We start from the raw sequence: 22,461 nt of genomic DNA, 5'->3' as shown, positions 1-22,461 counted from the left end.
GATTTTTACTCTTGTGATTTGTATAAGAATTGCTTTCTTCTATAGCTTTCTCTGAGAGATCTTAAATTGCCACTGCTTTAGTAAAGTAAATTCTGTCAGATAACGTTGTGTTCCCAGAAGAAAATCACCAAAAGGATTACATTGTCCTTTTCTGAAGAACCAGGGCTCCAATACTACAATTTTCTTTAGAAAACAGCACTTACAGGGCTCAAGTTGAGATGTTTTTTGTTTTGTTACAGAAAAAAAAAAATTGAAGCTATTGAATTAAATTGAATTAAATTGCAAGTATTAAAAAGGTGAAATCACGAAATCACCTCACTTGTATAAGCTCATTTTTTTTGTGGCTTGTAATCATTTAACAATGAGAGAGAGGAGTACAGAATATTTTCTGCTTATTAGTTTAACCGTTACATCTCTAATATTTCGGTGAATAACTTCAAGGTATGACAGCTTATCCAATGTGGCCACAAGATGCTGGATACATGAATGCAGAAGCAAAGGCCTTTCTGTATCTGTAGCTGGAGCCTTCTTCCCCTGTATCTGTTTGAAGCCAATTGCCTGTCTGAGTACTGGAAATGCCACTCATGTGTGTGTGTTTTGTACATTGATCTTACTCTAGATGTCAGTTATCACATCAGCGTGAAGACCGGAGATATCCCCGGTGCCAGCTCAGACTCCAAAGTTTTCATCAAACTCTACGGTGAAAAAGCAGACTCCAGCAAAGAGGCTCTCTTAGTCTCTGATAATGATCTAGGCAATTATTTTGAACGTGGTCGAGTGGATGAGTTTACCCTAGATATGATGGATATTGGGAAGGTAAGAATTAATTGAAGGTGGCTCTGTAGTTTGTGCAACTGTTTGAATTCAGAATCAATATAACAATCAGGATCGAATGTGATATAAGAATCTCTGACCTTTACACTGGATATTACGAAATACATTTTGTGTAGACTACTACACTGGCAGTCTAGCATGCATGCTGGCATGTGATGAGTGTTTTAAGTTTAGTTAAATACATATATAAATTATTTACGTGAACACTGTGTAAGAAATGGGTACCAGAGGAAGGAGATTTTTATATATTAAGTAAATTCTGTTTTGTTGGGGTTTTTTTCTGCCCTCTTGATTTCTATGTGTTTTTTTAAAGATCAACCGAATACTGATCGGACATGATAACGTGGGTCTCCGGTCTGGGTGGTTCCTGGCCAGTATCCAGATCACGGTTCCAGTCCAGGGAAGGCAATACATGTTCCCCTGCAACAGATGGCTTGACAAAGATGAGGCTGATGGCAGGGTGGAGGTGGAGGTCTATCCAAGTGAGATTGTGCCTATTGAGAAATGTGAGATAAAGCACATGGAGAAATGTGTGCTTTTTTACAGCTAGGACTAGATTTGTATTACTAGCATTTTAAAAGACACGGTTAGATATCAAACCCCCCAAAATCCCCATCCTAAAGATCTTATGTTGGTGAGGAAAGTAAATGATTCTGTTCTTATTCAGTTTTCTAATACAGTTCAAAAAAAAACATTACAGAATTCTCCATTTCCTGAGATTTTATGAAAAATTTACATCCTGACTGGTGTAAGATAGCACAAGGTGCCATGCTTCTTCATTACAATATCACTGGGTTCTGCTTTTTAAATTTACCTGCAATGCTTCCCTAGCAAACACATGTCCATTCCTGCCTATATTACCTCATTGCCTGGAAAAGAGAGGCTGTTTGATAAGCAAGGACCAAATCCCTATTGTGTATTTTAGTTTTATCAGTAGATTTTTTTTCTTTTAATGCTATGGTTAAACTTTGCTTGGGGATCCTGAGAAAATATACGGTTTTCATCTGCTCTGTGTTACTCTCTCCTTTATGTTATATTGAGTTGATCATTTAACCAGCCTATAGTTAATACTGAAATTTCCTTTTAAGGCTTTATTTTCACCCTTCTCACACTGGCTTAGTACTTAAGTAAAGGAAAACTTTTAGGTTAGTCCTCACTGAAGAGTGTGTTATCTCACATTTGGTTTGGATAAGAGCAAATGCTCAGCTCTGTGGTCATTTGTTAAGACAAGGTAATTTAATTTTGAACCTGAGCCTTTGGGAATGTTGTTATCTAAGCTTCCCTGCTGATTTAGTTGCTTTATTTTTGGATCAGTGATAAACTACGAGGTGTCTGTAGTTACTGGAGACGTGCGGGCCGCAGGCACCAATGCCAAAGTCTTCATGCAGATTTATGGTGAGACTGGCAAAACGGAATTGATCATCTTAGAAAACAGATCGAACAACTTTGAACGGGGAGCCACAGATATCTTCAAGGTATGAAGGCAGTCCGTACCACTTCCATGAGGTGAAAGGAATGACCAGCCAAAACTGAAACATCGGCAGAAAAATTGGCCCAATTATACCAAACAAAATTGCTGCATCTGTTGGCATCTGCTTCCCTCTAATCATGTTTTTCGGCTGTCTTGTATTTCTTTGGGAAGGTTTTGTGTTTCACAGAGTCACTTACATCTTCTGAAGGGCAAGTAGCAAAGATGCTGTGGAAGAATATGGTCTGATAGCAACTTTTCAGATTTCTCTGATTTTAAAGGAAATAAGTTTTCCAAAATTTATGAGTAAAAGCTTTTAGCCAATATCAGATTTATATAAAGCCATATGCACAGCTTTCTGTTTACATTGACACGCTTATACACTCTCTCAGATGTTTATTTCTGGAGCTTAAAGTTCTGCCCATTTTCCGTGATGTTTTTTTATGAGCACAAAAAGCAGAAGTTCTGAAGCATTAATAGACAGATCCTCTGTCTCCTTCATGATATGATTATTTACAGGAAGATATGGACAATAATAAGATTATGTGAGCTACATGCTAATAGGAAATGCCATCGGTTATGGACAGGGCACACAGGATGATTACAGCAAATCTAAAGGTAAAGCAATGTAAGAAAAGGCACAATCTTATACCACAACAGCTGAATCAATTTTATGCTGATAAGCATTTTGTGTGCAATTGATTTTGTTTTACTATAGAAAAAAATGCATCTAGACTGAAATTTACATGCCAAGTTGCCAGATTTAAGCCTGAAGCAAATGTTTGCAAGTTTTGTAACACAAACACTGCCTACAGCATTAGCAACCATGAGAAACAAGTTATTGGTTGTTGAAGGGTTGTGTGGAGTGAAACCTTCTATCCAACTTAATTAGGTAGTAATCCAGAAAAATAATCTAAACCAGTAAGTTTTTTTTTTATCTGCTGTAATAACTGGAGAGGTAGGAATCTTTTTACTGATGCAGTATTCTGCCACTGGTGCATTGTAGGCACTTGAAATACATGCTCACTGCACACTAGCAAAGTGAAAAAATAATTTTCCAGATGAGAAGGAAGGAGATGGGCAGCCTACGCTCAGTGTCTGTGTCACAAATCAGGTTATGAAAGTTCAAGTTTACTGCCTTTTCACTATGCCATTACTGCTTCTTGCTTGGTTCATGTCTCATGCTAAGTATTCATTATTCATTATTCATTTAAAAACAGACCTCAGACACTGAGAATACATAAAAAACTAGCATGATATTTTGTCACATTCATCTTTAATGCCAACATAGACATAATACTTGTAAGGAGAGCAATGGAGAAATAGGGAGCCCAAAAAATATGGATTCAGCTCCTATCCTCACCATGATTACTCTGTCTTGAGCTCAGACAGTTGAGATGAGATTTGCTGATGGAAAGTATGAACGAGTAAAAGAGGAAGGAAAAAGTAAAGGCAAACTTGCATAAAGAATTGATCTCATCCTTGCCCAGGTGGTTCGGTCAATAGAGGTGATGATCCTTATTTCTAAGAACACATTTTATCAAGTTAAAATATCTTGTATCTTTCTGTGTTCTGGCTTCTCCTTGGTGGCAGAGAGAGGCTGCAGATGTTGGAAAGATTTATAAGATTCGAATAGGCCATGATGGGACAGGCATTGGGGATGGCTGGTTCCTGGAAAGTGTCACGCTCAAGCGGCTTGCGACAAAGAAGACAGAGTCTGATAAGAAGAAGAAGAAAAAGAAGTCTGAGGAGGAAGAAGAAGAGGAGACAAAGGTGGAAGAAGAAATGGATGTCTACACATTTGTGGCACACCGCTGGTTGGCTAGAGATGAAGGAGATAAGGAGCTTGTGGTGGAGCTCATGCCTGAAGGAGAATCAGACCTGGAAGGTAAATATCTGAGGGAATGTGTGTCAATGTGAGAACACAGCAGTTGCCTGAAGGACAGTAACCACACCGTGGTGCTTTGCATGGCCATTTATGGCCTCTCTAGCCACCCCATTGCCTGCAGTGTAGTTTGCACTGTGGTTTGGTTGATCATCTCTGAGGAGGAAGAGGACAGAAGATAGACGAGACATCTCAAAATGGGAATACCCTGAAGGATTCTCCAAGGCTTGTCTGGGGCACTTGGGTCAAGAGTCCCACAAGTTAGCACTGTTGGCTAGGAGTTTAGCAAGCTGTAACTATTCATGCAGTTAATGGTAAGGGCTGGAGAAAGATGGAGTTGCTTATGTTTAAAGATAGATGCAAGCATACTTTGGACATACAAAATCTTTCTTAAAGCTGACTGTGCTGGCATTTGAGGGCGACATGCTTTCATGGTGAGCCACAGACCTGACAAAATATGGCTATTTCTGGCCTTCTCTTGATCTGCGTTTACAATTTTACTTGCAGAGAATACATATGAAGTCCGTGTTCTCACTGGGACTGTGGGAGGTGCTGGGACAGATGCTAACGTCTTCTTGAGCATCTATGGTGTAGGAAGAGGAGACACGGGTGAGCGCCAGCTGAAAAGGTCGAATAACCTCAACAAGTTTGAAAAGGGCCAGGTAATGCATGGGTTCAGCTCACTCAAGAGAGCCAAAGGCGGGCAGAGCTCTCAGTTATCATGCTGGTTATTCGTTGCAGTCCCTTTTCTGCAAGACTTGGCTTCTTCTTTCAGCTTAAATCTTGAATGTGTTTAATTTCTTAAATATATTATTCAAAGCAAAGTACTTTAAAACATTTTCCAGGGGAAATTCCTTCAAATAACAAGCTGAACCTCAGTTTTACATTGGACCACCTTTTGCATCCGCTTCCTGTAAGCATTCTCCTAATGATGTTTCCTGACAGAAATGCTTGAAAACTGCAAACTTTAAATTAATATTGGGCAGTATTTGTCAGGCAGCTCTGATATGTCAGCATTTAGATGCAAATACGTTTCTAAATGTTATACTCAACCAGTCAGGGAATAAAAACAATATTACATGATGTGTTATAATTGCCTTATAATCCAATCCAATTAAACAACTTCTCTCGTAGATTGAATATTTGCTATAAAAACATTTATGAACAATTAACAAGCTAATGTTATAGCCAGGAATAATTTTGAATAACGAAGAATTATGGAAACAATAAGCAGCTGTGGAAAAGTCTCAATCACAAAAAAAAAGAGCCTAAGGGTGTTAAATATTCTGTTAGCTGTGATTTATGAGCTTGGCACCAGTGAAATTGCAACCTGCACGTGGTTCTTCCTTCAGTGGGAAGAGCTCCAAGCTGCAAATGTAACGTTCTCTGCTCTTGGGAGTAGAAACCCGAGAGCTACCAACAAGTTAATTACATTAAGATGTTTAAAGTATTATGATAACAAGGACCATCCTGTCACACTAATGCAACTAATAAATGAACCTCATGGTTGTAGTAAACACCAAAAGGAAGAAATTCTGTGGTTTGAAAGAAAGCGCATGGTGGCACACAAGAGAGTTTCCATGAAGTCAATGCATTTTTGTGCAGTTCCAGATTCAGTCTGGGGCAAATACTAAGCCTGAGAAGAATGAGATTTAGGAGGGACGAGTTAAACCTAGAGGAAGCAGAAGTGGGGATGAGATAACAGAAGGAGTGAAGAATTTGTTCAGCACCATGGCTGTTACCACTTTTTAAGAGTCAAGCATGAGTGTTAATGGCAGAGCTCAGAGCTCTGTAGTTTAGTATACCCACACAAACAATACAAGGGGACTTACAAACTCCTTTCATTTTAACGGGAGAAAAAGATTAATCTTGGCCACTTACTACTGCCTTTCTTTTCCCGTTTCTGGGAAAAACAGTCATTTACCTCTTGCCTCCTGTGCAGGTGGATGTGTTCACCATCAAAGCCATTGACCTGGGTGAGCTGAAGAAGCTGCGGATCCGACATGATAACTCTGGTGCTAGCCCAAGCTGGTACCTGGAAAGGGTAGAGATTGTTGACCGCAAGGAGAGCACCACGTGAGCTGCCTGTGGAACTCTTTTAACACGGTCAGAAAAGGGTCACGTTCTCAGGACCCTGCAGAACTGCAAGAAGGCAGAGGAGATGCAGAAAGGCATCATCGTAACTGTTCACCCCTTCAAAGGGAGCAGTCATCCCTTTGGGAGCCTTGTGATGATCGTGCTCTTACACTGAGCATGAGGCCATTCTAGGGGTACCTCTGTGGGGGGTTTTGAAGCCCCAGCAAACCTTCAGTTTGGGATCTAGGGATGTTTGTAGGGAAACTTCAACTTTTCTCTGTTTCTCCTGGAAGGGAAACTCCTGCCTGAAAAGGTCCTCTTGCAGAGCTTGCACTCATGTATTTCCTTTCAAGGCTCCAATCTGGAAGGCCCTGCAGCACATGCCCTTTTTCCTTTGCACATAACGCAAAGATCAGGACCAAAATAAGTCCTGATCTAAGCAAACTCCCATGATTTCCACAGAGAGCTGTGTGAGCAAAGCCTAGACTGTTGGAAACCTGAAATTCAGGCTTGCCTTTGAGCTGGAACATACTTGAAGTGACATGGATAAAAATTGCAGTGCTCTTGTGAATGGGACTGCTCAAAAAGACCTCACTCTTCATAATCTCAAGTCCACCCTTCATAAACAAAAACTGCCTGGGAGACCAGAGGTTCCCTTGAGTTATTTAAATTCCACTGGGAGTGAAAACTAAAAGGAATAATTTATGCTAGTTTAACAGTTGGACTTTGTGGTATTAAAGGTGTTTTCATAGAATCATACAATCACAGAATGGTTTGGAAGGGACCTTTAAAGTTCAGCTGGTCCAACCCCACTGCGGGAGCAGGGAGTTTTTCAACTCAGTCAGGTTGCTCAAAGCCCTATTCAACCTGACCTGGAATGTTTCCAGGGACGGGGCATCCACTACCCCTCTGCTCAACCTGTGCCAGTGTGTCACCACCCTCAGTGTAAAAAAATTCTTTCCTCTATCTAGTCTAACTCTCCCCACTTTTAGTTTAAACCTGTCACCCCTTGTTCTATTGCTACGGGTTCTGCCAAAAAGTTTTTCCTCATCCTTCTTATCAGCCCCCTTTATGTATCTGGATGCCGCTAGAAGGCTTCCTAGGAATCGTCTCTTCTCCAGACAGAACAACCCCCAACTCTTTCAGCCTCTCTCCACATGGCACATGCTGCAGCTTCCTGATCATCATTGTGGCCGCCTTCTGGATCCGTTTTGACAGGTCCAAGCCTTTCCTGTGTGGAGGGCTCCAGAGCTGGATGTAGTAGTACAGGTGGGATCTCACGAGAGTGGAGTAGATGTACAGAATCTCCTCCCTCTCCCTGCTGGCCACACTTCTTTTGATGCAGCCCAGGATACAACTGGCCTTCTGGGCTGCAAACATGCATTGCCAGCTCATGTCCATCTTTTCAACCACAGATATTTAAAGTCCATCTCAGCAGAGCTGCTCTCAATCCCTTCACCTCCAGGTTTGATACCCAGGTTTGGCCCTACCCAGGTGCAAGACCGTCAACCTCGCCTTGTTGAACCTCATGAGGTTCTCTTGGACCAACTTCTCAAGCTTGTCCGGGTCCCTCTGGATAGCATCCCGTTTCTTAAGTGTGACAACCACATCACACTGTTTGGTGCTGTCTGCATACTTGCTGAAGGTGCATTTGATTCCACTGTCTGTGTCACCAATGAAGATACTAAATAATACTGGTTCCAATATGGACTTTGATAGGAACAGTTGGACTCGATGATCCGGTGGGTCTCTTCCAACCTGGTGATTCTATGATTCTATGATTCTGAGGGATATCATTTGTCTCCGATCTCCCTTGGGACATTGAGCCTTTGGCCACTACCCTCTGGATGCAACCATCCAGCCAATTCCTTGTCCACCAAACAGTCCACCCCCGAAATATGTATCTCTCCAATTTAAAGATAAGGATGTTGTAGGCGACCACGTAAAAGAAGTCCTGATAGAAGACATCCATAGCTCTTTCTTTGTCCCTGAGGTAGTCACTCCATCATAGAAGGCCATTACGTTGGTCAGGTAGGACTTGCCAATCTAAACAATTCTATGATTCTATGATATGTGGTTCACAGCTCAGTAGCAGCATTTTTCAGTAAATGCTTACTAACCTATTTATGCATTTAGTTCCCACAAACAATACCAAAGCTCAAGTATGTAAACAGATGTATTGTTCAAGTTTGAGGAATCTTGGGTTTTTTATTAAGTAGCCTCTGGTCTATGCTTATTTCTGTTATTAAAGTCTGTGAAGTACTGTGTAAGCCCTGGGTGCTGCTGTCATTCTTGTAGGTATTATTTTCCATGCCAGCGGTGGTTAGCAGTTGAGGAAGATGACGGTCAGATTGTCAGGGAGCTGGTCCCAGTGGATGAAGCATTTGTAAAGAAAGATTCGGAAAATGATGGCCAGTCTCTTGCAACGCTGGGCCTGGAACAGAAAGGTTTATGTTAGCCTTGTACTTCTTCCAGTGTGGGGTGGAAAAGGAACAAAGTTATTAGCAGTGCTGAGGGCATTGACAGTCTTCACTGGGCTGTGAGTAATTCTGGCCCAGGATTGAAGCTTTCAAGTGTGAATGATGTGGGAAGTGCATGTCAGTCAGTGAGAAGTAGACATTCCTCATTTTTAGGGGGTTTAAAAATCTTGCAAGGTTGGAGTGAGAAAGCTACAGAGATGGATAACATGTCCAGTCATCATCTCTCAACTGAAATGTGCATTAGTTGTTAATATTTATGACATAAGTCCCAGTCATTTTACATCATAGACTGGAATGGTTAAATGTTTCAATATGAAACTGAGTAGAGAGAAAACATGACCAGAGGAAGGGAAGGGATCTAAATTTATCTCAATTTCCATCTTGCTGCTTGTGCCTGTTGTCCTCCAAAATAACTTTGCCTCCCTTTTATATAATATTGCACAGTAACCATGGAGGAATGACACGCTCCTGGGTCTGATGCTGAAAGGTGCTCAGTGCCCAATATTTCTGCTGGCTTCACTGCCAGTGAAAGGTCTTAAAATCTCCCCTAACTCCCCCCTCAGATGCTTTTGAATACATTAATAATTCCCACAAATTGGCTAGCTGCCTGGTTCAGAAGGACCTGATAGATCAGCAGCATCTTGGAAACATCCATTTAACTATGGAAGAAAGGTGCTGTCTTAGAAATCTTGAGTGGGTTTTTGCAGAGCAGTGAAGACTGTATTGGACTTTTCCACATTTTTAATGAGTTCCCTGCACTTGCTTGATGCTGGCACAATAGAAACCTCCCTAATGATGCTGCTGTGAAGGGTTTGTTCATGAATGCAAAGGATTTTTTCATGTGTTATACACATAAATATTATTTGGTGCTAATAGAATAAAGGTGGGATTGTGTTGTTTTTAATGAAATAGTATAGGCAGAGGCAGCTTTGAGGAGCCTTAGAGACTTCCAGGAAGCAAATAGGAAGGCTTGAGCACACTTCTTATCTGTAGATATGCAGACTATGTACTGAATGACAGGAGCTCTAAGAGGCTCTGCAACCAGATACCCCACCTCACCCCAGAGGCTACCACAGCCTGTGACAGGAATTAGAGATTACAACATGGCTATAATGCATTAAAATAAAACCCAAATCAAACACACATATGTAATGAAAAGTAGAGTTAAATTATGCTCAGGCTTCACACTCTGAAATAAAGGTATTTTATCTGACAGCTAAATCAACAACATACACTGTGAAAGTGAAAACTGGGGACAAGAAGAATGCTGGGACAGATGCCAATGTCTTCATCACTCTCTATGGAAGCAAAGACGATACAGGTATGACTTCATGTGACGGAAGAGGACAACACCTCACTGCTGGATGCCTGAAAAGACAGGACGTGGTTTCCTTTTTTTTCCTCAATATCCGTTCCTCACTCCCTTTTAGTACAACCTCATGTTCTTGCTGCCTCTACATACATCATGATAACTGGGAGCATACAACCAGCTGCTGTAAATCACTGTCAAACTCTGTGATGCTGATTTGCACCAGCTGCCGATCTAAAGGCTTTAATTTCAATTATAGAAATGGCACAGTTGACTGGGACTACATAACTGAGTAGTGAATGCGGTGAATTATTTGCTTTCCTCAGCAGTGAATCAGCATGCTCCCTGAAATCCAGCTCTCCTTTGAGTAGCCCAGAAGTATTTAATCAGCTGATGAGCAAATCCTCTTGGAAGCAGCCAAGCTGTGTGTGGAATGACTTGGATGCCTGTGAGAGTGACAGGGAACTGATGGGCAGGATGAATTTCTTTAGCTGTGAACACAGCACACAGCACAACAGCATCACCCCTGTGGCACTGCCAGAGGATCACTCAATAAAGAAATCTGTGTAGTTTGGTGCTAATACAGATTTAGGTTCAGAGGGAGGGACAAAGCTCAGATCTTGAGATGAAAAGCCATTTTTTTACATTTAGCCACTTCCCTCATTCCACTGTTGACATTCCCAGAGGATTTGTTTCACATGCTGAACAATGTCCTTTTGCATCGCCACAACAGGAACAGTCAGCCTAAAGGCCTCAAAGATTAACAAGAACAAATTTGAGCGTGGAAAGGTAGATGAATTTACAGTGGAGTCTGTGGACCTTGGAGACCTGAAAAAAATCAAGATAGGCCATGATAATAAAGGTAGGATAATCTACTTTGTAACATCATATTTCTAATGCATAAGGAACATTGCTGAATAAAACAACCTGCCTCCAAGACCCTAATAATAATTTACCTTTTGTTGACTGATCCTCAATGTCACTTTGCCTGTTGCTGCTGCTGTCTTGGCTGCTAAGACCGTTCCCATGGCTGTGGCAGTAAAAGCACAGTGGTGGCAACTTGCAGTAGTTCTGCAACCTACCTCTCTGCAAGAGCCTTTTTAGTTTTGCAGCCACATCTTTAAAGAGATTCCTCATACATCACCAAACACTTTTCCTTGTCAGTCATGAGACTCATAGATTTATCTCATTTCCTTATCAATACATTTGTTGTTTTGATCATCAAGTCTTGGTTGCTTTTTAGACATATTGTGTCTCTACTAGAAACAAGGGAAGCAGTGGAAGGACACATGGCTTCCTTCCTTTAGGGGCACCAAGGGATATATTTGTTGATAACTTCCCTGTCTTATTATAAAAGCAGATTAATTCCAGTGATGGTGTAATCAGCAATTCCATGTACACATCTTTAAATTGATGCATATAGAAATGTAAAGCACTTCAGCTCAAACCTGGACAATTTCTTGCAATTATCTTTATGGTGTCTACTCTATTTTTCCATTGCCAAAAGAGAGGAAGATTTATTTGTCAGAGGTCTGGAATGTAATAATTCATTTGCTGTTGTCTGTAAAAGCTTTGTGGATTATTCACTGTTATCTCTCCAACCACAGGTAATTCAAATGGCTGGTTTCTGGAATGGGTGGAAATTGATGCCCCATCACTGGGACAGTGCCTCAAGTTCCCTTGTGGCCGTTGGCTGGATAAATCGGAAGATGATGGAGCCATTGAGAGAATTATCTTCCCTGCAGAACTGCAGACAAAAGAGTATATCCCATGTGAGCAGAGTGTCATTTCCCCAGAATACACCCATCATTACAGAAGATAAAATCTTGCTGGCTCATACAGTTTTACAGGCTGGGCCTCTCCCTTGAATTGGTTTTGAAATATTTATAAATACATCACATGCCAATGATTCCAGTTACTACAAGAAAGTTCATCTGGGTGCTCTAGATTAACATTTCCTGTCTTTGCCAGATCAGAGAGTTATTAGAAGCCCTGTGGCTGTGTATATTGTCTTTTTACCTCCCTCTTGCCCTGTCATCTCAAAGTCCTCATCCTGCTTCAAAATGTCCTCCTTGTCTTCAGTCAGCCTTTCATTTTGCTCCATTCGAATACAGCAGACACTTCTGTCTTGCTTCCAAGTCATGGTTCCCCCAGTGCAATTCACATTGTGCAACCCTCTCTTGCTGAAAGATGCTCTTCCAGTTTCTTCAGTGTCATACTTCTCTGACAGCATTGCACCAATCTGCCTCTTTTTCCAGTTTTTCCTTGCTCTTCACTCCTGTTTGATTGAATGTTTGGGGTAAACCCAGCATCTTTGGGGAGTGCCCTCTAAGTAGTTATATAATAATTTTCATGTCTACTAGAAATCTTCTTTTCTCGTCTCCAGAATATCCAGTATCAGATAACATGGTTTTCTTGAAATAAATTTTTAGAGACATTATTTTGCAACCTTCTCTTTCTCTTCTCACACGTGCATCCTCACAGAGTGGAGGGCACTCACAGCTCTGGGACTGCATTTGAATTGTCCTTCCCTGTTCTGCTTCATTTCAAGTTGCTGACAATTATTTCCTGGCCCGCCTTCGGAGACTGTCAGAATTACCTTTTCCCTTCATCAGGCTGGATACCACAGTGATGAAGGATGATTTCCACTCCATGCTCTCCTATGTGCTTCCTAGGTCACTCTGAACAAGTGATAATTTGTTCACCACGAAGTTGTCTCCTACCTCATTACATCCCTCATTATGTGCATTGAAGGTGTCAAAAATGTTACCTCCTGCAGGTCCTTATTTAGACATCAAAAGTTAGAGTTGCCCTATCTCTGTTTTTCTGCCTCGGTTTCTTTCTTCTCAGATAGTTGTGAGAATAACCACACAGAAGACTTGGCTTCTTTTTTACTGTCAACACTGTGGTTCATGTCAAAGTCACCACATTGGCTGGCCAACCCTCCAATGTCTGGATCATCATATCCTGCAGTCTGTGAAATGAAATAGTCTTTTTTTCTCTGAGGATCTGCCAGTGCCATTTCTTTGTGCCTTCCTCATGCTTTGACCAACCTATTTTTTGTTTCTTATGTCTTACTTTCTTTACCTAAACTGTCTGGCGCAGAAGAACAAATCTTCTTTGCTTTCTTCCTCACTTTTGCTGGTCAACTGGAAGACAAAATAATATTTGTGTCTGGAGAGAATATAACGCAGAAACCCTGTATGTGCTTCTCATGTTTTTTATCCACGTTACCCTGTCAATATATATTTTGATGCAGGTGGTGATTATATAATTTATTAATGTCCCTGTATATTACAATGATTTTCTGGCATACCTTGCCTTTGATTACATAGTTTGTGTAAAACTGATTTTTTGTCAGCAGTCCACATCCAGTCTTCCCAACCAGTCAGGCCTCTCTGGCAAAAAGGTTGCACCAGGCTCAGCATCAACTTAGGCTGTTTCACTATTTAAACCATCCCCAATGTGCTATTTATTGCATTCTGGTTTCCCAACTATTAACCTGAAGGTCTCAGTTTTCCAGGGGTAACTAAAATGATTTGATTTGTTTTATGATGACTTGTGCCAGAATTGTTTCATGCCAAACAAACGATGAAAACATGTCATCCGCAGTCCAATTAAAATCATGCCTGTGGGGATACGGCTTTAAAAGTCTCATGTAAATGAAGTGGGAGTCTGACAGCTGAAAGTTGTGCTGCTTGTGCACCTTGTTACAGTGACGCTTTGCTGATTCAGTTCTAAGCTGGCGTTAATATTCAAGCAACAAAAGCAAGCACCACGGACTTCAGCAAAGAAGATCATTTTTAATTCATAATGCATGGCATGTGATTTTGGTCTCCAGGATTTTTTTCCACCTTTCTAACATACTGGAGAAACTATTCCAGTTTACCTGCAGCATAGCAGAGCAGAATTCATTACACTGGGTGGAAAGAATATTAAGTACCTCCAGGTTGACTCTCTGTAGAAGAAAAGTTCTTCATCTCTGTTCTCCTGAGAGTGCTATTTAGAGAGCCTGAGTTTTTAATGAATGATTAGTCTCCAGTACGCATAATCAGAGTTACTCCAACAGCAACAGATAAGGTGCCAGAAACCTTCTCTCTACCCTAACAGAGATGCTGAATCCGAAATGTAGCAGAGTGCTGTAGTGTAAATGGCAAAGATGACTGAAGTCACTGCAGCGTAGGAAGATGCAGATGACAAGCAAACAAGAAGATTGTAATAACGGATGGGAAATGCTGGAGGGTGGGTGGTATGAGGGAGTGGGACGGCCAGGGGCAGATCCTGGTGATACTGCTGGGTGACACAGGTTGTTCTTGTGAGGTAGCCTTGTGTGTTAGAGAGCTTGTGTCTGCTTGAGGCAGGAGAAATCCATGCAGCTTATCTCAGCCTGGAGAAGAGAAGGCTCAGGGAAGACTTAAAGCAGCCTTGCAGTACTTAGAGGGGGATGACAGGAAAGCTGGGGAGTTGCTCTTTATCAGGGAGTGCAGGGATAGGATGAGGGTGAAGAGTTTTAAGCTGGAAGAGGGGAGATTTAGATGAGATCTTAGGAAGAAATCGTTTATCGTGAAGGTGGTTAGGCACTGCAACATGTTGCCCAGAGAAGTGGTGGCTGCCTCATTCCTGGAGGTGTTCAAGGCCAGGTTGGATGGAGCTTGGAGCAGCCTGATCCAGTGGGAGGTGTCCCTGCCTATGATGGGGGGGGTGGAAATGGATGATCTTAAAGATCCCTTCCAGTGCAAACCATTCTATAATTCTATGTCTACGAATCAGTGGTGCCCAAACCATACCTGGTATTTTTTGTTCATATAATTCTATGGTCTGCGAATCAATATTGCCCAAAACTTTCCTGGTATTTTTCATTCATACATTTCAGAAGGAATTTAAAGCCTTTGACACCATTTCTTACAGTGTTCTGCTTGATAAACTGGCTGCTATTGGCCTGTACAGGCAAACTCTCTGCTGGGTAAAGAACTGGCTGGATAGATGGGCCCAAAGAGCTGAGGGAAATGGAGTTATATCCAGTTGGAGGCCAGTCATAAACCATGTCCCTAGAGACCAATGTTGGGTCCAGTTCTGTTCAATATCTTTATCGATAATCTGGATGAGAGGATTGAGTGCACCCTTAACAAGTTTGTGAATGAAACTAAGCTGGAGGAAGTGTTGATTTGCTTGAGGGTAGGGAGGCTCTGCAGAGGGACCTGGACAGGGTGGATTGATGGTCTGAGAACAGGGTGAGGTTCAACAAGGCCAGGTGCCAGGTCCTGCACTTGGGATACAACGACCCCGTGCAGGCTTGGGGAAGAGTAGCTGGAAAGCTGCCTGGAGGAGAAGGACCTGGGGGTGTTCTTTGACAGCGGCTGAACATGAGCCAGCAGTGGCCCAGGTGGCCAAGAAGGCCAGAAACATCCTGGCCTGTGACAGAACCAGTGTGGCCTGCAGGACTGGGGAAAGGGCTGTGATCTGGTACTCGGTGCTGCTGAGGCTGCACCTTGAGTCCTGTGATCAGTATTGGACCCCTCACTAAAAGAAGGACATTGAGGAGCTGGAGAGCATCCGGAGAAGGGAACAGAACTGGGGAAGGGGTTGGAGAACAAGTCTTATAAGGAGCACCTGAGGGACCTAGGGTAGTTTAGCCTGCAGAGAAGAAGGCTGAGGGAAGACCTTACCACTGTCTGCAACTGCCTGAAAGGAGGTTGTGGTGAGGTGGATGCTGGTCTCTTCTTCCAAATTACAAGCAATGGGAGGAGAGGGAATGGACTAAAGTCGCACCAGGGCAGGTTCAGATTGGACATTGGGAAAAATTCCTTCACTGAAAGGGTTCTCTGGCACTGGCAGAGGCTGCCCAGGTAGGTGATTGGGTCACCATCCCTGGAGATGTTTAGACAGGTAGATGAACTGCTTAGGGATCTGAGTTAGCAGTGGGCAGGTATAGTTGGTCGTCTTGGTGATCTCAAAGGTCTCTTCCAAACTCGACATTCTGTGATTCTATGAAACAGGGATAGGATTCAGTTTGCCAAAAGGCAAGCCTGAATTTACATGCTTTCATGACAGTGGAGTGTCTGAATTCCTGTTATCATCAACAAATGTTTGGGCATTGGCAGAAGGTGGATTTGAAGAATGATTCAGCCAGCCCTGAGGAAGATACTTACATGTGCTTGTCTGACTCTTCACACTGCATTGACTTCAATGATTACATCTGGAGATGTGAACACCTATTTGATGTGCAGACATCTGTGCATAGGTTTCTTACTCTGTGAGGTAAACACCATCACACCTTGGACACTGAGGATACTCAGCAGAGCCAGGAACACAGCCTCAGTCTAATTCCTGGGCCAGTCAGATTCCTGAGCAAGTCTGAGTTGCACTCCAGAAGGACTCGGGATGGAGAAGTTGTGAAGATAGAACAGAACAGAAAGAGGCGCCAGGTTTTTTGATCACAGGACATTCCAGAGAAATGAAGGGAACAGAATAAATAAGTATTTAGGAGCTTGATCCTTACGGTTCTATATTCACTGATTGACATCGATCTGGGTGTAATTTAACTTGTTCGCATTGGTGTTAAGTGTGGTTAACTGATTAGGTGGTACTAACAGAAAGCTAGATCGAAGTGGGCAGCAGAGGGTTTTATTTCTTTTCCTTATGATTAATTAATCTCACCTGTTCAGTAATTAAAATGATAAGAGACTTTTTTAACAGTAAAGCTTTCTTGAATATTTATATACTTCCTCCAGTTGGCTTGACTTCATCCATCTGCATAGTTGCCCAAAATTTTGTGAATTCGTGTTTTGCCTTAAGATTTGAGCTGTTGAAGTAAATCCTATTTTCATAACTTTAGATGTCAGATATAAATACACTGAGTACTTTCTGATCAACCCTAAAATCTCAGTAAATGAACAGAGTCGCGGTGAAATGGCCTTATAGGGTTAAAGGAAATTCCTCTGTATTTTCATAGTACTAACCAGCTTAAAAAGTAAATGACCATATGTGTGTGAATACTACCCTGTCCTCTTCCACTGCTGGGTTTTCTAATCCAGATTTCGTTAAAATTTTCTTAGAAGCATTCCTGTGCTGCTTGCTAACTTCTGTTGGTTTGTTTTAATTTTCTGCCGTTTCCTAAATCAGTTGTTCCTTACGAGATCACAGTCTACACCAGCGATATCTTTGGAGCTGGCACGGATGCAGATGTCTTCATTGTTCTCTATGGAAGCGATGGGATATGCACCCAGCAGAAATCCCTGTGCCTCAACAAGAGAGAGCAAAGGATGTATTTTGAAAGGAACTCGGTGAATCAGTTCATTGTGGAGGTAAGATCAAGAATACTTGTTCTTGGCTTAGGTTGCCCTAGGAGGATTAAGAAGTAAAAATGGAGTGAATTGGGAATTTTTCCTCTTTAAAGAAGGTTGTTTGGCTCTTTTACTAAAAGAATGTGGGTTCAAGACTCTGTTGTAAAGGATGGTGCAATTTTAACACAGAGCTGAGATGTACCAATACATGGATATGGAGGCTTGACCTTCCAGGTGAAGTTTGGAGCCACTTTGGAAAGTCTTTACATCTTCTATTTCCTAGAGCACACATGGTAAAGAGTGGGTATCAGTCTCCACACATGCCAGATCTAGTTTGTGTACCACTCTTTATCACTCTTACTTGCTTGCTTATTTTCTTTATCTTGCAGTTTGTAATTCTTTGAAAGGTAACAGGAAACAAGTGCTTGCAGTGTTGCTGAAACTATCTGCCTTGTGTTTAAGGTCCTTATCCATCCTTATCCATGTTCTGGTTTCAGCAGATTGTGTTGAAGGATGTGGTCCACGATGCTCATTATTTATGCACCACTTGATTTGGGGTGGATGGTCTGTTCATTTTTCCTAGCTCTATGGCAACCTAAACATCATACCCTGTTTCTCTGTGTCCTCAGACAGGTGGATTTTTGAATACCTAGGACTATCGTTTTTGAAAGATCTTATCAAATATTTCCTGGAGGGTTTGCACAACTGTATGCGTGTACTAAATAAGTGCACATAAATAAGAGAGCTCCTTTGCATCTACAATATGCAGCAATTCCTATTCATGAGACATTGTTAACTGCTGAGAATTTGCAAGAGGCAAAAATATAGGCAGTCCTATCCTGGCCTGTCCTTTTTGATACTGCTTCATGTCTCCACCTTCTCTCCCTGGATGCAACAGCAACATAGGCTTTGTAAAGGACAGTGCAACATCTCTGTGTTTTGAGTTTCATTTGTTTTTGCAAAATAATTGAAGGCAAATCTTAAACAAAACTATTTAACAAATCATAATGCCTCCAGCCCACATTGTTGTTTTATGGCATAAATCATAAAATGAATGCCCAGTGTGTTTATTTAAAAACAATGAATAAGGCATTTCAGTAGAGTTGTCACACAGTTTTTTGTAATAGTGGTTGCATTAACCCATAGGCATGAATCTTAAACTGGGTGTTACTGTCAGTTTCAAGGTTCATTTTAGGTTTGGTAGAATGTGAAACATCAGTACTTTTCTTAGATGAAGTGAGTAAAAATGCCATTTGTCCTCAACAACATATTAACCCAATCCCACTTAGTTGTCTGTTCACCAGTTCCTCCTGCTGCAGGAGAAGGGAATGAAATAAAATATATTTTTCTTTCACCTACTTGTGTACAGCCATCATCTGGAGTTGAACAGATCATAAAAAAATTTAGTGATCTCAGGAAACACAGACTGAGAATTGAGTGTTTGTTTTAGTGTTTTTAACTGCCTCAACTGCTTTGTATTTTGCAGAAGAGGCAAGAAAGATTAGAGGCTGATCTCAGCTATGCTTCGAAGTGCTGGTTTGTTGGATGTGCATGCAGCAGTGTAAAGACCACTACTTTAACATGAATCTTTACTGGTCAAGCATTGCTTTATTGCTATGTATTGATTAAAAGCTTCATTGTAAGCTGAGTATTTGGACAGAACAAAGGAGGAAGAAAATAATTTTCCTCTAGAGTATACTTGTGTGCATACATGAGGTTTGGATACGAGTTCAGATCATTTCATTATTTTGCAATTGATGCTTAAGCTGTCAGAGTGTAAGAGAGTGATTCTTTCTGGCTGCCTTAAACCACTTGTTTTACTGCCTTAAACCAATGTTGAGACGGCAGCAGTGGCCGTGTCTTTCAACCTTATTGCACACTCGCAAGCAGCCCAGCTGTGCTTGCTGCCCAGAGAGTCCATAGGAAGGAGCAGCTCCCTCAAGACTCAGTTCCAGAACCCTTTTAGAAGAAGCACTACACAGGCCCACTATAAAAATATAAATAATACTCTATAAGAGGGCATTTGTGCACACCTGCCATCCAGGCAGAAGGAAAGGACCAGAGACCGGATGGTGTCCTTGCACTTTTCCCTCGTTCTCCCTCCCTTTACTCCCTTTTCTCTCTTTCTTTCTTTGCCTTTAACACAGATTTAGCAGCCAATGCCAATCTTTTCCCTAAGAATGCTTGTAAAAATAAATTCCTTTTTTTTTACCAATTATTTGGCATTGTTTTGCCTTCATTTAGCCTGGTGGGTACCGAACCATAAAGTTTTATGGGGAGACACAGAGTCTTACCCTGGTGACCCTGGGCTGTCCAGGCTGGGTGTGACATAGGGCAGGATTGTTGGAGTTACATCCAGTTTGTCTGGAGTGTGAAGTCCTTGAGTAGTACACTCAGTCTTATTGAGTTGAGCAGTCTCTTAAAATTACTAATGTATTTTCTTCAATATGGGACAATTCTGTCAGCTGGGAAGAGAAGGGAGTGTTCTCCTTGGGTGCAAATTATAGAACCATGGAATCATAGAATTATTTGGTTGGAAAAGACATTTGAGATCATTAAGTCCAACTGTACCCATCCACTACTAAGCCACATCCCAGAGCACTTCATCTACTATCTTTTAAGCACCTCCATGGATGGTGATTCAGCCAGTTCTATGGGCAAGATCTGAGGTGTTTTGTTTTCCCATTTTTCTAAGAAAAAGAGACTCCAGGTCCCCATGAAGAGAAACACAGCTCAGTGCACTTCTCATACGCTCAAAGGAGGTTTGCAGACAGTCTTGTTTTTTTAAAGGGTACCTATTAAAAAGCTTGCACTGAAATAACCAAAAGCTATTACTTAGAAGCAAATATCATTTTTCCTGTTCAAGACTTTGGAAGGGCAATGACTTGAAAGTAATGGGCTTGTAAAAAATTACTCATGTAATAAGGTGAGGCAAAAATAACCCAGCAGCCACTTCACAAGGTAGTGATACTGTTGACTTACTCAGAATGACACTATGATTCTGTGGAGGAACAGGAGAGAGATAATAAAAAATGCCAAGCTGTTAATATTGAACTGTGACCTCAAACCTATTCTTCTAGTGTTATAAAAGTGCACATAAGTGTTTAAAAAATGAAATGGATATAAAAAGAAGAATTTAAGATGCAGCACCACCACAATTTCTAAATTACCTTCATTCCCATTCATGCAGAGAATCCTGAGATGCAGGATCACTGCTGTGCAACCAAACCTTCCTCACACAGCAAGATCTCTTTCTGTACAGCAAGATTGTCTCAATTTTTTGAAGAGAAGTCCAGGGACACTCTTTAGCTAAAATGCAAGTCAGGGCATAGTTGGCATCAATGTTAATATTTGCTCCCCTGGGACTTAGAATCATAGAATTATTTGGGTTGGAAGGGACCTTTGCAGGTAATTTAGAGCAACAACCTGCAGGAGCAGAAACATCATTAACTAGACCAGGCTGCTTCGTACAGATTGGCTAACTTTGTACAGACTGGAAAATTAGGCAACAAGATAAAGAAGCAGTGCCTTAAAAGTCATCTATTGTTCATGACCTAATTGTTCTCTTTTTTTTTCCTTCTTTTTTTCTGTAGCTGGAGGATGTTGGCGACATTATTGAAAAGATTCGTATAGGACACAATGGTGGAGGACTGAATTCTGGATGGCATTTGGACCGTGTGGCAGTTCGTAGACTCCTGCCAAATGGAAAGGTAGGTTTCAAGTCCCAGCACTCTGCAATATGTTTCCATTAGCAGACGTTTCCATTTCCCAAACAACATGTTCTATCCAAAAAGCATGATTAACAATGAAAAAAACTCCCTAAAGAACAATGCACATTAATGAACTTGCTAAAGCTTGTGGATCTAGGGATAACAAATATATATTACCATGGTTTATTCCTCAAATTTTGATGATAAGACTCTACTATCATTGTTGGGTTTTTTCCAAAAAAAAATAGCTGTTTTCATTTTCACAGAACGGATGGCATCAAAGCAATTATATTGTTCCTCAGCCTTTTGCAGATCTTCACTATTCTTTATCCTTTGTGTGAAAGAGCAATCAGACTGTGAGGTTTGGAGGCAAAGTTGTCAAGACTTACTTGCTTACTAGACTGAAGAGGGGAGATTCCTGAGTTAGTACCATTGCTGTGCAAATACAGCTAAAGAATCATGGAGCTAAGCAGATGCTGCTGCTCTGCACTGTCACTGGACATCCCAGAGCACCCACAGCTAGCTTAGATAATATTGGGTTTGAGTGACACAAGAAGCCAGAGCTCCATATTTTCGTGTGCAGTTTTGTTTCAAATAATCACAAGGAAGGAAGTGGGAAGAGGGTGTATCATTTTAAAATAAAAAGTATTGTGCTAAACATGGACAAGAAGTAATTTCATCAGTCTCTTCGTTCCAGAAGAATGAATGCAGGGAGCCAGTACAATTAAGACAAGAAAAATGCCTGTCAGTGGAAGCCCTGAATCACCCATATGAAAAATATCAAGTTAAATACTAGGACTTCTGGTTACTCATATCAACAGGATTGAGGCACTGCAGTTAGATTGGTCATCTTTGTCTGGTCACCCTAAGAAATGGTTCCTTGACCTTACTTTTAGATGCTTGCTATAGGAAGAGGAATAATCCTGGCCAAAGGGAAGTTCTTGAAGAAAATCACCTCTTCAGAACCTGTTCAGATTTGGAGCATTAGTTGTGTTTGGAAACACCTCTCCATTCTTTAATCCTTTCTTCCCTTATTCTGAAGGGATGTCAGCTCTCATCTCCACCTCCATGCTCAGGTCCACCCCTTCCTGAGGTGATGGAAACATGGTTTGCTCAATCATGTTGAATGTACTTCTCATCTTTTTTCCTCCTTAAAATTTTCCAGGGTATGTTTACTCTCTTTGCTTCATGATCAACTCATATGTCTTGAACCTTCTTTATCATGCTCAAGCCTGTATCCTCCTGTGCAAGCTTATTCACAAGCCAATACCCTAGCTTGCCTACAGGAAAGCTGGGGAGGGGCTCTTTATCAAGGAGTGCAGGGACAGGATGAGAAGAAACGGTTTTAAGCTGAAAGAGGGGAGATTGAGGTGAGATCTTAGGAAGGCATGTTTTACTGTGAGGGTGGGAAGGCCC

At 41.5% G+C, this 22,461-nt stretch overlaps 1 protein-coding gene across 1 annotated transcript in view; it reads left to right on the top strand.

Moving 5' to 3' along the window:
- LOXHD1 (lipoxygenase homology PLAT domains 1) overlaps nt 1-22,461 on the top strand; it is a 159,274-nt gene that overhangs the window by 77,653 nt on the left and 59,160 nt on the right. The window contains exons 17-28 of the mRNA XM_069880363.1: nt 620-816; nt 1,148-1,340; nt 2,149-2,309; nt 3,896-4,190; nt 4,695-4,849; nt 6,130-6,263; nt 8,562-8,710; nt 9,960-10,064; nt 10,786-10,914; nt 11,660-11,824; nt 17,175-17,356; nt 20,929-21,045. Of these exons, the coding sequence (XP_069736464.1) occupies nt 620-816; nt 1,148-1,340; nt 2,149-2,309; nt 3,896-4,190; nt 4,695-4,849; nt 6,130-6,263; nt 8,562-8,710; nt 9,960-10,064; nt 10,786-10,914; nt 11,660-11,824; nt 17,175-17,356; nt 20,929-21,045 (1,982 nt within the window). The remainder of the gene's footprint in view (nt 1-619; nt 817-1,147; nt 1,341-2,148; nt 2,310-3,895; nt 4,191-4,694; nt 4,850-6,129; nt 6,264-8,561; nt 8,711-9,959; nt 10,065-10,785; nt 10,915-11,659; nt 11,825-17,174; nt 17,357-20,928; nt 21,046-22,461) is intronic.

This window comes from Phaenicophaeus curvirostris, chromosome Z, assembly GCF_032191515.1.
Source record: "Phaenicophaeus curvirostris isolate KB17595 chromosome Z, BPBGC_Pcur_1.0, whole genome shotgun sequence".
Taxonomy (NCBI): domain Eukaryota; kingdom Metazoa; phylum Chordata; class Aves; order Cuculiformes; family Cuculidae; genus Phaenicophaeus; species Phaenicophaeus curvirostris.
This window is presented reverse-complemented; position numbering and strand designations above follow the sequence as displayed.